Raw genomic sequence first — 15,941 nt, 5'->3', positions numbered from 1 at the left:
GTCTAGAACACCTCTGTCTTGGGATTCTGTGACCTTGACAAGAAATAGAAAGGAGGTTGGCAGACACATCACAAAGGAGTGGACTGGGGGTGCAACCAACCTGAAGGAATTATAGCCTAATCAGAAAGTGAATCTGGTAGATCTGTGAATGTGGTGGAGGAGGGGTCTAAAGGATCAGGGCGTTGATTTGAAGAAGGTAGAGACCGGGATTTGAAGGAAGGAAAATGAATAGAGAACAGATATGGGGGAAGTGAGTCCAATTCTGACAAAAACGAGACTTGAGCAAGGATGGGGACAAAATATGGTGGGGAAAGGGATGTAGTGTCCTACGGAAGAGAACTGATGAAGTGTTGGAGGAGCTGAGGCAGTTTAGCCAAGAGAAGTTTCACGGGGATATGGGATCTTCAAATCTCTGAGGAGTTGTTAGGGAGAGCAGGGGATTCGCGTGACCTCAAGGAGCAGAACTTAGATCCACAGGCGAAACCACAGAGAAGTGGAGTTCAAATACACACGGGAAGAACTTTCTGAGAGTCAGAGCCATCTTGAGAGGGAATGGGTAGTTTTTATAGGTAGTGAGCTCCCCATTAGTGGAAAGTTGCAGTCAAGGGCTGTAAGCTTCTTTGCAGGGTGCGGCCTAGGGCCCGGCCCTACTTGGGGGTGGGGCCGGGTGGCGCGGATGCGGAGGGCCAGGGGCTGTGAAGGGGGTGGGAGGGGGTCATGGTGGGCCGGGGTGAGGGGATGACCCCCCTATTGGGGTCCCCAAGCCCAGCCTGGACCCCAAGTTGCTGGTGTGGCCCGGCTGGACAGGGCTGGGCTGGGCGGGGCAAGGCCGGCGGCCGGCAAGAAGGCGGGCGCGAGGGCGGGGAGCGGCGCGGAAGCCCCGCCACATAAAGGAGCGGGCGGCGCGACGGGGGCGGCTCTTTCCTGGGTGGGGTTTGTGAAGTCGTGGCCCGTTAGCAGGAAGCGCAGCAGTCGCCCCAGCGCTAGCGAGAGACCCAATCCGAGCCCCCAGTCCCTGGAGTTCGAGCCGTGTGTACTGCTTGCTCAGCGCTGCCCGACAGCTTCCAGCCAAACTTCGCCAACTCCGCCGCCACCATGCCCAAGACCGTGAGTGCAGGGGGTGGGCGCTGCGGGCCCCAGGGGCTCTAGTGGACCCTCGTAGCCCCTTACTGATGGCTGGGGGCTTGGCCAGCCACCCGCCCGCTCGCAGTGCCGCGCCCTCTGCTGAGGCCTGGCGTGGAGAGGGGTGGGGGTGGAGTCCGGGTCTCGCGCGCCCTCGCGGGTTGAGGGGGTCCGGGGGGTAAAAGTGTGGCCCGGGCGGGGGCAGCCTCATTCTCAGATTCCAGTTCCTTGTGGCTGGAATGCGACAGTAGGGAAGGCTTCCTGGGGGCCCAAGGTCTCTTGGCCCAGACGGGCCATCGGCGCTGGGGAGAGGACTCTGGTCCAGAGGAGAACACTTAGCCCAGTCCAGGAGTTGGCGCCTTTATGGGGCAATGCTGCCACTGTCCAGGAGGGGCCATGGGACTCGAGAAGCAAGGGGGAGGGTGGGAGCTGCTCAGGGCGGATCCCGCACCCCCGCTTACCTTTCCCACAGCCACCCCAGGTGCCTTCAGCTGTTTCCCTCTAGGAGGGAAGGAGAGAGTTGTGGAGGGAACTCATCGAGGCTGCTTGTTTTTACCCGGAGTGGCTAACACTTCGCTAGGCACCAGTCTAAAGAAAGAGACCGTCTGCCCTACCTCCCAGGGGAGAAGACTGGTTTCTTCCTCCTCTCCACTCCCTGCTTTTCCCATTACTTACTGAGGTTGGCTCTCTATTTCCTCTTAGCCCCTCTGGACTGTTCTGTGAGATGTGGATTCTCTCCTTGTGGGGCCACACCTTTCTAGAGTGGTGGTAGCTTCTAGGATCTGGTCTCTCTACCCCACTGGCTGTTATGAGAAGTACAGAAGCCTCCCGGGAGCGGGGCCTAGGGGGCCGGATGCCCAGGAGGGAGGGGGGAGGGGTGTGTCTGAATAATGAGCCCTGCTTGCTTTTGTGCAAGTCATGCCAAATGGCTGCTGAGGCCCTTCCCTTGCTCAGGAAGGCCGGGTGACCACCCTGGCTTGAGTCCCTTAGGCCAAGCAGCTTGTTGCACTGGCCTAGGCTGTGCATTTCTCCTGGACTCTTCTCCCTAGGCCTGCCTGAGCTTTGTAGATCTGAGATAGTGAGGAGGGCTGAGGGTTTCTGAAAGAGAGGAGTGGGGAGCCCAGTTCTTTGGGTGTGTGCTGAGCTTTGGTTGCCACGTTGCTGTGTTCCTGCCTTACTGCTAAGTCATTCTTGCCTTTCCAGAACCCTGTCCTTCAGAAACACCAAGTTTTCAACAAGTATATACTTCTACCATCTCTCTCTTTACAACTGCTCATGGTTTTATGACATAGAGCTTTTCCACACTCCCTCCACCCCACATACACACAAACTGAAAGAATGGTTTTGAAAAGAGAGGGCAAAAAACCCACTATTTCTGCCTTCACAGAGGATTATAAAGATACTTCTAGGAGCCTCTCTTTGGGTTTATATCTCTGTGATTGACTCCTTGACTCCGTTTCAGATGTGGCTTTGCATAATTAAGTGGCTAGATCTCTGGGAATAAACTGTGCCCCACAACCTCTCTTCTCTAGTGGCATCTCTTATCCTTGATTCTGAAATAGCTCTCATTTAAACATAACTTGATGGTCCTGGAAATCGTCTCAAAGTCATTTTAACCATCCCACTTCAGTTGGAAGTAGTACAAAAGATAGCATGGTGATCTTTGCGGGCTATGTAGAGAGACTGGAGTATGACCTGTTTGAGATCAGGCCTAGGGTACTGAAAGTACCTAAATATTTACTGGAAGTATTTTTATGCAGATTGACTGAAAACTGAATCAAGTTGGAAAGAGAGGGCTGAATTTTCATAGCCTGGAAGCTTTGGAGGGTTTTCCATGATGTTTAGCTCAAGGACTGATCAATTTTTAGGGAAAACAACTATAACATGCCTATTAAGACTATTGAATCTTAACTTGAAAGGGACCTCAGACACTATCTATCTAGTACATTTCTCTGTCTCTCAACTAATGAGAATATTTAGGCCTATAGGATAGGACCTATTACCTAAGGGCGGATGGTGACAGAACCAAGATGGGGGGGGTCTATGCTTTTTGATGTTCATTGACCCATTTACCCTCTATGCTGAATCAGTGAAGGACTCTTGAAGTTGAGTCCCCTCTCTTGCTCAAAGCAAATTGCCTCCTATTCTCAGGACTTTCTGGTCCTCAGATAAAAGGAAGTGGATGATTTGGGCAAAGTAACCAATGTTGGAATTTGTGTGGTCTTCCTGGTGAGAGCTGGAAGTGTCACAAGGTGCCTCCTGTTACTTTTCTCATTTCTTATTCCAATGCTGAGGTGTTCAGGGGCACACTCTAGTTCACTGCATACCAGCTAGTACCTTTAATGAAGGAAGGCAATTCCTTATTCTCCATTCTTTCTTCACAAGTGTGCTTTAGGTTATTTTTGGAGTATGACAGACAGGGAAGGGTAGTGGAAAAATCAAATTCATTCATTCATATGAAACATGTCTACAGTATCTCCAGTGTTGTTTCACTCTTACAGCCAATTGTCTCCCTTAGTTACTCAGTTCCCTTTAAATACATTAAAACATGCCCCTCTGCACTACAATTCTTGGATTCTACTTCAAGTTCCCAGTTTTCTGAGTCTCTTTTAGTAGCTAGAATGAAGAAACTTATTAACTGACATCTATACTTTCTGGTGATAAGACAGTTGTGTTAAAAAAAAAAAAAGGTTTCTTCCTTTCTCCTCTCAACCCTCTTTTTTCTTTTTAAGATCACAAAGTCTTTGGGACTTTTCTTGGATTCCCTAAAAAGTGATTGTTTTGAATTTTCAAGGTGTTCTTGAGTTTTTGGTTTATTAGAATTGAAAAGGCTCTTCACAACTGTCAAGTCCAGTTGTTCTCATTGTATAGATGAGGAAACTGAGACCCACATATAGAGAGAGACTGACCTAGATGATGCAGCAAGTCAGTAGCAAAGCTAGGATTTTAATCTGGGCCTTAGTTAAATGATCAGTCTTGGTAAAACCTCTTTAATTTGCTGGGTTATTAGCCCTAGCTCAACAGGTTGGGGGAAGGGTGATCAAATGGTCATTGATGGGGCCAAACTTATGAGCAGATGGAAGGAGCCCAGCTCCTTAAACTCTCTGAAGGCTTCTGGGTCTGTATCCAGCTAAATTTTAACAGGGGCTGTGTGGACTGTTTATTCTCCTGCCATTCCTAGCATTGCTTGAGCCACTCGAGTGGCACTAAAGTTATACTTGGTGAATAGGAGGCAGAATCTAAAGTGATACTTGGTGAATAGGAGACAGAATCTCAGTCTTTTAACCCTTGAATCAGCTCTGCCTGCAGACTTCAAGGGTGGACAAAGGAGCAGGAATGGAGGTTATGTAAGAGGGATTGACTCTTTAGATCCTGCATCTGTCCACTTCTTTGGTTCTCCAGTTCACTTCGCCCTTTTAAAAGTTTAGATGATAGAGCAGGAACCATCTTGGAGATTTCCTTTAGGCTTCTCTTTGAATAGTTCTCTGAGCAGAGAGGGTTTAGTGGCGCAGGAGAGCCTTTGTGGGACCCTTGAAGGTACTAACTAATCTATACTCTATTATATTAGACTTGGAGAAGGAAAAGTTGCTCTGTGTGGGTGACAGAGATGGTATTGATCACTAGTCTACTAACTCTTCATTATTATCCAGCTGCCTATAACAATAACTTGTTTTAAAGTTCTTCTTACTTTTCTCTTTCTTCTTCCTCTCAGGAGATTGCTTAACTGAATGGTGGAGCTGGAAGGGACATTTAGAGGTCATCTGGTTTATTTTCTGACTCTAATTCCAATTTTCTCTGGATAAGATGAGATGTCAGCTACATTTATTCTGAATTCTGTTCTAGTAGTGTTACTTGGCAACAGTATATCTAGGTTCATTTGTATCTTCCTGGGAGTCCCCTTTACTGAAATTTCAAGACTCAAGGTCCTCAGAGGGGAGGCTATCTGGCTATCATTACTACTAGGACTGGGCCTTTCACAGCTAGAGTTGCTGAAAATTGGCATCATTACAGGTTTGATACAGTCTGTTTCTGATCTTTCAAAGATAGAACTGAGTTTATCATGTGTATCTTTCCTAAGACATAATATTTTCTCCCTGCTGTCCCATTTCATTCTTTTACACCCCCAAAAAAGCCATTACAAAGGTGGTCTCCTTTGGGGCAGTCTATTGGCCAAATGAAGGAGGTGATCTTGTCATGATTGACTAGTTTTGCTGTTCTTCCCTCCTCCTATTTCATCCTTGATAGAGCTGAAAAGCTTTTCAGTTCCAGGTTCTGATTTGTGGTACAGTAGCAATCAGTTGTAGGGTTAGCTCAGGACTCCATTGATTTGGAAGGTGGATGTTGGAAAATGACAGGTAACACTGACCTGATAATTTTTCTTCTTTTCTTTCCATGTAAGAAGAACATCTTCCTTGTACTCAGTAAAATGATCCAAATGAAGTGGACCTTTAGGCAAGTTCTTTCTTCAGGCCCTCAGTCTTTCCTGCTTGTCATGAATGGACTATACTAGCAATGGATACACTCTAGGGACCCTTCCAGTACTGATGTTCTTGAAAGCCTTGATGGTACAGCCTCAAGCCTCCCATTTGTATTTCTATCCCTTCAGATATTTTTTCCTTTAAATTTGAATGCCTTCTGTGTACCAGTGTGCTAGGCTCTGCTGGGAATACAAAGCTGAACAGCACTTGCTAAAGTGTCTTCTTATCCCATATACCTCTGGAGTGCTGTTTCTTCCTGGGTACTAAGATCAGAATAGAGAGTTTCTAGCTTGGGAGTCAGTTTGTCTCACTAGTAGTTCTGAAAAGAACACTGGCATGAGTATTCTTGGCCGTTTCTTCTTAAGTCTATGGAGGAGAAAGGGCTACATCTTTCCTTACTGTGGAATAAGAAGAAAGCCAGCTGAGACTATATTGTGAAGGCTGTAGTTTGACTGAAGAGCTGAAGAGCCTCAGTCAAACATTGAAGACCTCATGCCCCCCATTCTTCTCACTGCTTGCCTGTAGCATAACCCCCTTCTCCCTGAGTTGTGCTTCAAATAACCTCTTGAGTGTGGTAGTTAGATACAGTGGTAGACAGTGAGGAGCTGGTAGGCATAAACCAACCTCTTAAGGTATTTACCACCAGTGAGCTGAGGGTTAGCTGTTGTGGGATGCAACATTTCAAACGCATCTGCATTTATGAAGACCCAGAGGTTCCTCAGCCTTAAGCTTCCCATTTAGCTGATTGTTCTGGATGGTCTAGGTTTCTCACAGGAGTGTTTTGAATCACAGAGCAACTGAGCTGGCCTTAAACTTTTTAGTTCATTTAGTTTATGTTTTAGATTAGGGATACCAAAGCCCAGGAAAGAGAAATGATTTGAATGAACTGGTGATAAGGCTGGGAGTAAAATCCAGCTTGCCTGGTCCCCAGATTAGGGGAAGAATTTTGAATGTCTGCCTTTTTAAATGGCATTCACTGCAGGGTGCTCAGTGTTTTTATTCCCTCTGTACTGTGGGTGACTTAACCATAGTGTTAATATGGTCCTGGGAAGAGCAAGTCCTGAGTATGTAGAGCTGATCTCAGAGATTACTTTTTATGGAGATAATGGAGATGGTTTCGACTTACTGTTGGGATTCTTTATAGCACCTCCCAGGAGTTAAGTATTTTGCTTTGGCTTTGAAGGGTGGTAGAAAGCAGATGCGTGCACTGAGTAGGTAAGGAGAGGAGACTAGCCATGTTTCCTGCTTGAGGCCTCGTTGTCATAAGAATTTTTATGAAGTTCTTTCTTTTCCATATTCATACTTAGAAAGGTTAGCTACCTTGTTCAGGATTACAGAAAGTTAGTAATAGTATTGAAAGGAGAACTTTGCTTTCCCGATTCCCAAGTTAGTGGCCTCTCACTGGACTTGCCTGCCTTGGAAGGATGACTCTTTTCACCCAGGGGACGTAGACTTCCAGAGAACTGGCCCTGTGGTGATTACATTAAGAATATAGCCACAGTGGAGTTCCCCTAAATAGGTTCTGCTATAGCAGGTTTCAGTCAGTGGGTGACTCAGTTCTTCTGGGGCCTCAGAATGACTTTTTTCTCTTCCTGCCTGCCCCTTACCTAAATTCCCCGCTTTCTCTTTGCCATTTACAGTTTTGAGCTCTGACTTCTTTGTATTCTGACTCAGTGCCCCAGCTTGACCTGCTCCTTGAGTTAGAAGGACATTATGGTACTTTATTCCCCTGTAGTGACCATATTTGCTGCTGTTGCAACCATTTGGATCCAGGCTAGAGTCACCTGGTCTTAACTCTCACTATTCACCTGTAGGTTTTGTAGGCCAAGCCCAGTGAAGGTAGCTAGCCAAAAAGGACTTTTCAGGTCTTTACAGAAAGGGAGCATACAGTATTGGTGAAAAGCACAGACTCTGAAACTGCTTGGATTCAAATCCCAGCTCTATGACCAACTAGTTTTGTAGCATTGGGCAAGTTACTTAACTTCTGTCCGTCATTTTCTTCAACTGCAAAGTGAAGATAATAGTAGTGCCTATCTCGTTGGGTTGTTGTAAGGATTAAATGAAGCAGTTATTATAAAGTGCTTAGAACTGTGCCTCACATCCAATAAGTGCTATGCAAATGTTAGTTATTATTAGTTATTTAGGGAACTACTATATGCCCAACCACGTGCTGGGTAGGAGGGGGTGAGAAAGAAGGCAGGCAGCTGCATTCTCACCATTTATTGAGTGGTTGCTATTTACTATGACTGGGACACAAATAAATTAATGGAGGATACAATTGCTGCCTTCATAGAATTCATATTTAGCTGGAGATTTAGGGCTAACTCACTTAAAAACAGTTTGAGAAAAATATATACTTTAGGCGGAATTTTCTGTAGATTTTTAGAAGAAGAGAGTTTATTGGGACATGAAACGGGTCTTGAAGGATGTGTACACTTGGGGGCAGTGGCTATTCTGGGTGAAGCAGTGATGTGGTTTTGGTGCGTGGTTGTAAACCAGGTGGCCCTAGGCCAGCGCTCTCTTGAAAGTTGAGTTTGTCTGAAATGAAGGAAGGCTTGATGTGCCGATTGTTTAAAGGGGAGCCACAGACTACATGCGAGCATAGACCAAGTTGCTCTTTCTAGGGTCATTTGGAGCCAACAGTCCTGTCTTAATTGGCAAACCCCTTCTGAAGGGGTGTGTTAGGGTAGACTGTACCTTGGGTTTTCCAGAAATGGATGAATTAACTAAAACAAATTTTTTTGTGTCTCTGTTGCCCAAGTGTGTATCTGAGAGGCTCTTTCCTTCGTGTTTCCATGTGAACTAAACCAAGGAGTAGAGCTTAGTGCATACTCTCTTTAGGCCAGCAACCTAAAAACAGCTTTCAGTTCTCTCGGTGGCTTTGCTATGAGATAGGTCTTTGAGAAAGGATGGAAATAAGGGGAGGATTTCTTTAGCGTGTGATTGTGATAGGTTGAGGAGTGTGGCATTTTCCGGCCAGGACCCAGCTGCAGTATCTGGGCCTTAAACTCAGAGAAAGGGCCTTTTGGGTGACTTTAAAAGCACAGCTCTTTGTCTGTGCCTGATGATAGAACTAGATTTGATGCTCCTTTCAGTGGGCTTGTTGTGATATAAGGTAAGGGTTAACACAGCTCCTAGGCCATTGGTATGGTGACCTACCCCTGTGTTTGTTTAGTAGTAAGGTTTTGCCAGGTAGCTCCTGTGATGGGTGACTTCGAAGGTTGAAATATCTTCCTGTCTCTGGTGACTCTTCCACTTTGTGAGAGTTTGATAGCTATTTTATGTGGCCAGGGTATCAATCAGGGCCTAATGAGAGAAAAGTTTAGATGTGGGCATTTGGTCATACATAATAAAGTATAATTTTGAAAAATCCTTTCCTGAATATATATCTGGGAGGTGATGGGGCCAGGGCCTAGGAGGGGGAATAAGGCTTACCTGTCAAGCTTGGTCAGCATTTCCTTCCCTCTCTTTAGTCCTGGCCTCCCTTAAATACCTGGGAAAGATCAAGGTTTGCTTTTCTCCAGTGAAGTACGTTTAGATAAGGCTCCTGATCTTACTGTCTTGGTCTAATCTGTGCATCTCCCCTCCCACCCCTCTGTGTTTTTCAGAAAGCCTGTAGGTTAGATGAAGTATACCAAGAGGCCCTTACCTATTGTAATCTTTAACTGGGGTTGACAGTTATGTGGTATAGAGTTGGAAGGTGGAGGTCAAGATAATTGGCAATTTAGGTGTCATTAATTAAGTTGTACAAATCTTTGCTATCTCCAAGTGTTTTAAGTGAGCTAAAACTTCTCTCCAAACATCCTTGCAGATATTCCTGGGAGCTTGACTAACCCACAGGAATTCCCTTGTTGAGAACAAAAGTCACTTACCATTTTTGTCTTTGAATTTTTTTCTTTTAACTTGAAAATATCAACAATACCAGAAATATGTAACTGGAGTAGAGTAAAGCCCCTTTTCCCAGGTTCCTTACTCTTCTTGGCACCTGGGCCATGGTGGATCTAGCAAATGTGTGGTGAGAACATCTGCTGCTTTGCTTCAGGGTTATACCACACCTCTTTGCTGGTACTTGGAGAGGTGCTCCAGTGGGACCTGAAGAGGGCCTGGGGAAAATTTAGCCTTAGTTTCCTTTCTGTCTGCCACAGCTTGGGCATTTTCCTAAGGTTAGGAGTTTGCCTCCTGGCCTTAGGCCAGTTGCCAGAGGAAACCAGTGACTAAAGGCTTCCTCCCCACGACGTCAGCTTCTGGAACCTTTCCTGATGATTCCTTACCAGTCAAGTATGCCTTATTTGGCTATTTTCTCCCCCCTCAAATGCCTTTGCTACCTCAACTTGTTCTCCTTTGGTACAGGGGATACCTTTCTCAAGTTTATATAGTGCCACCTGCAGGCTTTTCTTTCTGCTTGTTTAGGGCTTGTTTAGAGCAGGAGGTGAAGCTCTTTGATGAGGTGAAGGGGGCAATGAGAAAAGGGAGAGGAAGATGGGAGAGCTCTGGAATGACTGTGATTTCTCCACCCTGCTTTCTTATCTCCCCTTGCCCTCTTCACCCTGCCTGGTCACCTCTCTCTAGCTTCTTACCTAGATCTCTGATAGCCTAAGAGTAGTATTACTTTGCCTGAAAAGGCTCAGAGTGTTGGGGTAGGGTGGGGTGGGTGGGGCTCTCAGCATTTGAAACTATTCCTTTGGAGTAGGTTAAAGCCTTCCAGTAGGTAAGTTCTTTATGTGCACCTTTTGTACACCTAGGCTTCTCACTTGGCCTTCCTGAGTGGGCTGGTCCAGTGTCCCTCTGCCTCTTATCCCTAGTCCTGAGCCCTAGCTTAGAAGAGCTGAGCTTTTGAAACTTACAGCTTGAAGTACCTGTCTGGATTTTTTAAAAAATGCTTTTGAGTAGAAATGGTCTAGTGAAAAGACTAACAGATTGAACCAGGATATCTTGTTTTCAGTCTCTGCCCGTGCGACTTTGGGCAAGGCATTTTTATGGACTTTAGTTTTCATATCTGTAAAATGAGGGCACTAGCTTTTCTGACATTCTGATTATTTATGCCTAGTCTTTAAGAAGATAGTAAGAGGTTCTTGGAAAGAGTATAACAGAACAGAGAATAGTAACTGTTTGCAGAAGTTGTCCTTTCTTCTTTAGAATGTCATTAGGAGTGTCATCCCCCACCTCCCAGCTATCACTATGTAAGTAGCCCTCTCTATTTCAGTGAGTTCTGCTTAGACCTATTGGGTCCACCTACCACAGAGCTTGCGATGGGTATCCTGGCTTGGAGAGACAACTGTTGACTGAGTTCCTTGGGTATATGGCCTTGGAGTTCAGCCTGCAAAGAATACTTGTTGGCTGTTGGGTCATTGGTGACTCCAGGAAGAATAGAAGACCCTTGAATTGGTCATTGTTCCAGTGGGGAAGGGGAAGACCAAGAAACAAACCAAAACTGAACTGCAAATGAGATTTAACTTCCTCTACTCCCTTCCCCCACAACATCCCTCTCCTTAGGGTTATGAAATTGCTTTTGGCTGAGTCTTAAATTGCTAAGCTCCCCTTCCCCTTCTTCCGTCTGAGTCACTGATGGTCTGTGTTGCCTTTGGATGGGAGAGCTAGGTGATGTGGTCTTGGGTGGAGTGAAGGGGAGGAATTTCTAGTGAGGGAGATTGCCACAAGCCTTGTGTTCAGACTTCAACTGGTCCTGCATTTTGTGAATATGGCTTCCTTTGGTGTTAGACCTGTAGATCAAAGAGGAAGGATTTCTGAATTTCCTGTGAGGGCCTGATGGGTTATGGGGCATAAGCAAGTTCCTGGAGATGGTGTGCCCTTGGCTGGATTGTTTTTCACCCTTCTTCCTCCTTCCTGACATTTTGTACAGTCCTTGCTTGTGAATCAAGGATCCCAGGCTGTATCTCAGCCACCTGGGAGTTGGCCATCAACTTGAACTTCACCTGCACTGAGCCTCCTGGAGTAAGGGCAAGATAGAAGTCTTCTTGGCATCTGTCTTCTTTCCTGTGGGGACAAGTTCCTAGGGCAGTTTAATCAGAGAAGTCTTAGTTAGTAAAGCTGGACGATGCTTTTGGGTGGAAGATTCTTCTCTAGCATCGAGCTGGAATGGCCTCTGGACCATGTAGGAGCCTTCTGCTGGGAGCAGCCACCTTGCTGGCAGCCTTTCCTTTCTAGGGGCCTTGTTGTTAAGGATTCCAGTCACAGGTGGTAGATTAGAAAGACTGTTGGTGAGGGAAAGTAGGGAAGCAGCGGGAGGAAGGAGAAGGGGAGAAGGAAAAAGGAGTCAAATGTAAGAAGAGTGATTCTTTATTTTTGTAGTTCCCCTTTTTATAAAACTTGACATGGCATATGACAAAGTTTAGCAAATAGAGGGAGACATCTTCCATAAAGCCACCATTTTAACATAGCAATTATTATTTATGTGTATTTCTTATCATATCTCATTTAGGTTCCTTAGTTTTCTGTGGTGTAATCGCATGATACATACAAAATCTTACTTTTCTATCCCTATTTAACATATCACTACAAACTTAAGTAAATGCTATTTACTTTTGAAAAATAAACAGTTTGATGGCTTTACAAAATTCTGTCAATGACTATGTGATCATTTACTAATCATTCCCCCTTTGGGGGGGCATTTAGACTAGTCCCAGAATTTGCCACCATTTATAACACTGCAGTGAATATGAACAAGAAAAATCTAAACCCCTTAGCATGGTGTATATGGAGAGACCTTGGATACCTGGCTCCATCCTAGCCCTCTTTCCACACTTAGCTTCCACTTGTCCCCACCTGTATGCTATGTTATAGCTTTGTGGGGTCAAGTTTCCCCAAGTAAGCCATACCTCTTATATCTTTCAACTTGAGCCTATGTTTTTTTCTTTCAACTTGAAATGTCGAGTGTCTCCTCTTCACCTTCCCCCCATGTCACCTCCTCTGGAAGCTTTCTTTAATGCACCCAGTATTAGTTGCACTATCTTTTGTGGGCCCACTTGTACTATGTAAGAATTTCTGTCATTATCCTTACCACATGGTACTGCAGCCATCTGGGCTCCCATGCTTTCTCCTTTAGTGTACTTGTCATTGTGAAAGTTTCTAACTCCTTCCATCTCAAGAAGGGGCTGTTGTCTGGGTGGAGATGGTTGGGGATGGGCAAGCCTTTGAAGAGCTTATAGTCAGTGACATATGTGGAAAGGAGAAGCAGCTGTAATGTAGGTCAAGGCTCTAACAGTGTTGGATGAGCACCTGGTAGGATGTACTAGGCACCAGTAACAGAGAAAATACACCTTGGAGAAGGGAAGGGTGCATTGGAACCTATAAGGAGGAGAGGCCTGAGAGAGAGTCTTGCTGGCCTTGACCCACCAGTGCAAACTTCTCAAACCATTCCAGCTCTCAGTTTCCTATCTATACAATGGAAAGAGTAATAGCACCCTTCTTCTCAGGTTTATGGTGATGATTCAGTCAATGCATCTGCCTCTGGAAGTACTCTGTGAGGTGTGGGGCACAAGGTGGGGTAGGCTCAGGATACCCCAGAATTTGTGTTCCAGTTGGCCTCTTAAAGTTCTGTTCCTATGTGTGTTGCCCATCAAGCTTCTGAGACCAAGATGTCAGATGCTATGGTTTCCCTGAGCAAGCATTCCCACAGGTGCCCACCTACCTGATGCTTTTAGTGCGAGGTATGCAGGGGAGTCCCATCTCCCCCACTTACCTGAGCAGCATGGCTTCAACAGCCCCAGCACAGCCCTACTCAAGAATGGCCACAAGTGGCTGGGAAGGAAGGTACCGTACCACCTTCTCCCCAGTTCTTCAGCAGCACATGAGTGGTACTAGAGTAGAGGGTTTTCTAATATCCCTTCAGCTGGAGGTGGAAGTATTTACAGACACTGCAGTCAAACTGGGTACCTTCTAGGCCTTCAGGCTGCAAGCCAGCCATGTATTGTTAGAAGGACAGGACTCTGTGTCTGTCACTGACTATGTGCTCTTCAAAGGCCTGCCCATCCCACCTGTCTTGGGCAAACAGCTCATGGGGAACCATCCAAGCCTGATTCAATGTCTTTTGATAGAGATTCTCCTCCATCTAGTGTGATTTTTGTTTTCTCCACATACTACTCATGGCTTATTGCTGCTTTCCTGGCCCTTTGAAAACCCCTAATCCCACAGGATTTTATGTTTTATAAAGGAAGCAAATTACCTGAATCTATGGAAGATCTGTAGGTCAGCTATAAAACACAAGGGGAGGAGACCTGCTCAAGGTCTTGTAGTGGGAGTCAGGAGCAAAAGCAAGTCTTTAAGCCAAGACTCTCAGGAGTGTGTTCTTTTCATTCTATCAGCCTAGCCCACTAAGAATGTAAAGTTTATGAGAACAGGGACAGTTTCCCACTACCCACTGCATCTCCAGTACCTAGCATAGTGCCTGGCATAGAGGAGATACTCAGCAAATATTTGTTGAACAGATACATTAATAGCTACTGTTGTCAAGCTGGAATTGTCTTGCACAGATTCCTTTGGCTAGGTCTACTAGAAAGCCAAAGAACAATTTCAGTGGCTCACTGGAAATTACCTAACGTGGACCCACCTGGGCCCTGGCAGAATGGAGCTGAGTATTGCCAAGCAATGGGGAAGAGTTGTCCCTCTTGTACACCTTGAAAAGCCTGTTTACCTGTGAGTGACCAGCTTGTTCATAGCCAATTTCCATTCCCTTTTCCCAAGTCTTCACACAATACAGTAGTGTTCACGCCAAGGGAGAATATTCAAATCAAAGGTTTTAATGGATTCTAACAGGTAGCCATGCAAGCATTTCTATCTGCCTTTGTGAAGCAACCCAGAGTTTGGCCCTACAGTGCATATTTGAAGCATTACCTAGTTTTTGAAAATGTTTAAATTTTTGTACGTGGCATGGCCAGCAGGCAGGACTGCATTGTGTAATCTAAACCTGAGAGGTTTGTGCTCCCGCGGTTTAAGGATTGAGTTGGTTTCTTTGCTCAGAGATGGGTAGGGCCAGACACAGATCAGGGAGGACAGCAGGGAGATCCCGTAGATCATCATGTTGGGGCACCCAGCAGCCGTGTTCTGCTGTTGATGCTGTTGTCACCACCACCTCCACCACCAGGCTGTCTCAGGACCCAGAGCTGCATATCTTTGCAGATTTGGGCATGTTTTAATCAAGGTAGGCTAATTTGGGGAGCAATGGAGGTATTCTTCCTCCCACCCACTCCTGAGAAGGATGTGGCCAGCATTTGGGAGGTACAGGTTTAGGCCTACTAGATAGGGTTGGGGGCCCTAAAATAGCAAGAGCCTCTGAAGGTCATCTTGTCTTTAAAGGACTTTTTCCATCTGTTCTTACAGTGCTGAACTAGACACCATAAAAAGAATGTTGACAGACACAGTCTTTGCTTTTTGGTAGGGCAGACTTAAATACAACCAGACTTTATTTTTTTGTATTTTTTATTTCTTCCTTTTATTGACATAAAGTCAGTTTACAATGTTGTTAGCTTCTGGTGTACAGCATAGTGGTTCAGTTATTATTTTACAATTTTTGATTTGTGATTTTTCATTATGAAACTAATACATATTTGTAAGAAATAAAACAGCACTGAAAAATATAAAATCCCCTGTCTTCTGCCCCAGCGCTGTTCTCCAGAGAGAACCAACATTAACCAGTTAGTTATGTGAGCTTAGACTCTTTTTAAAATGCATTTATACACTTATAACTTTAAATATACACATAACACAAATCTATACTGTTTTGCAACTTGTTTTTTTTAACTTACTATGTAGTGGCTATCTTTTTATGTTAAATCATATTTTTAACATCTTTATGGGCTCATCAATAAGCAAATGATCAAACAAGTGGAACTGTTAAAATCTACACAAATGAAAAGGGCCCATATTCTTCGTTGAGTGGAAAATAAAGAGACCATTGTAAGGGCTTGCCTATTTGAGAGAGAAAGCTTTCTGGAGAAGGTGGGAGTTGTGGACCCTTCCGTTGGGATGAAGGATAGGATGATGAAAGCTGTCCCCATTTCCAAGCTCAGTAGACCCCACTTGTAGAGATTTCTGTGACTTCACCTGTGCCTAAGTGATCTTAGTGAAGTGATTGGTGGTAGGGTAAACCACTTTCCTGTGCTTAATGTGGCCCACTCCCTTTTCTGTGGTTTTGCCAGTTTAGGGTAGTTTGATTTTAAACAGTACCTGGCTGAGAACCATATTCCTCAGAAGACTTCTGGCTGCTGTAGCTATCTGAGGTTAAGGAAAGAAGCTTTGTGTGTATGTGTGTTGGTGGTGTGCACCTGCCTTTCCATTCTTCCCCAAAGAAGAGCAGTGAAGCTGGATTTGAATCCCCTCACCCCA

The 15,941-nt window shown here is 45.3% G+C and overlaps 1 protein-coding gene across 1 annotated transcript in view; it reads left to right on the top strand.

Moving 5' to 3' along the window:
* Positions 1 to 900: 900 nt before the first annotated feature.
* Positions 901 to 15,941, top strand: part of MSN (moesin) — a 64,765-nt gene continuing 49,724 nt past the window's right edge. The window contains exon 1 of the mRNA XM_010973655.2: positions 901 to 1,107. Within this exon, the coding sequence (XP_010971957.1) occupies positions 1,096 to 1,107 (12 nt within the window). The 5' untranslated portion in view covers positions 901 to 1,095. The remainder of the gene's footprint in view (positions 1,108 to 15,941) is intronic.

Source organism: Camelus bactrianus, chromosome X (genome assembly GCF_048773025.1).
Source record: "Camelus bactrianus isolate YW-2024 breed Bactrian camel chromosome X, ASM4877302v1, whole genome shotgun sequence".
In the NCBI taxonomy this organism is placed as follows: domain Eukaryota; kingdom Metazoa; phylum Chordata; class Mammalia; order Artiodactyla; family Camelidae; genus Camelus; species Camelus bactrianus.
This window is presented reverse-complemented; position numbering and strand designations above follow the sequence as displayed.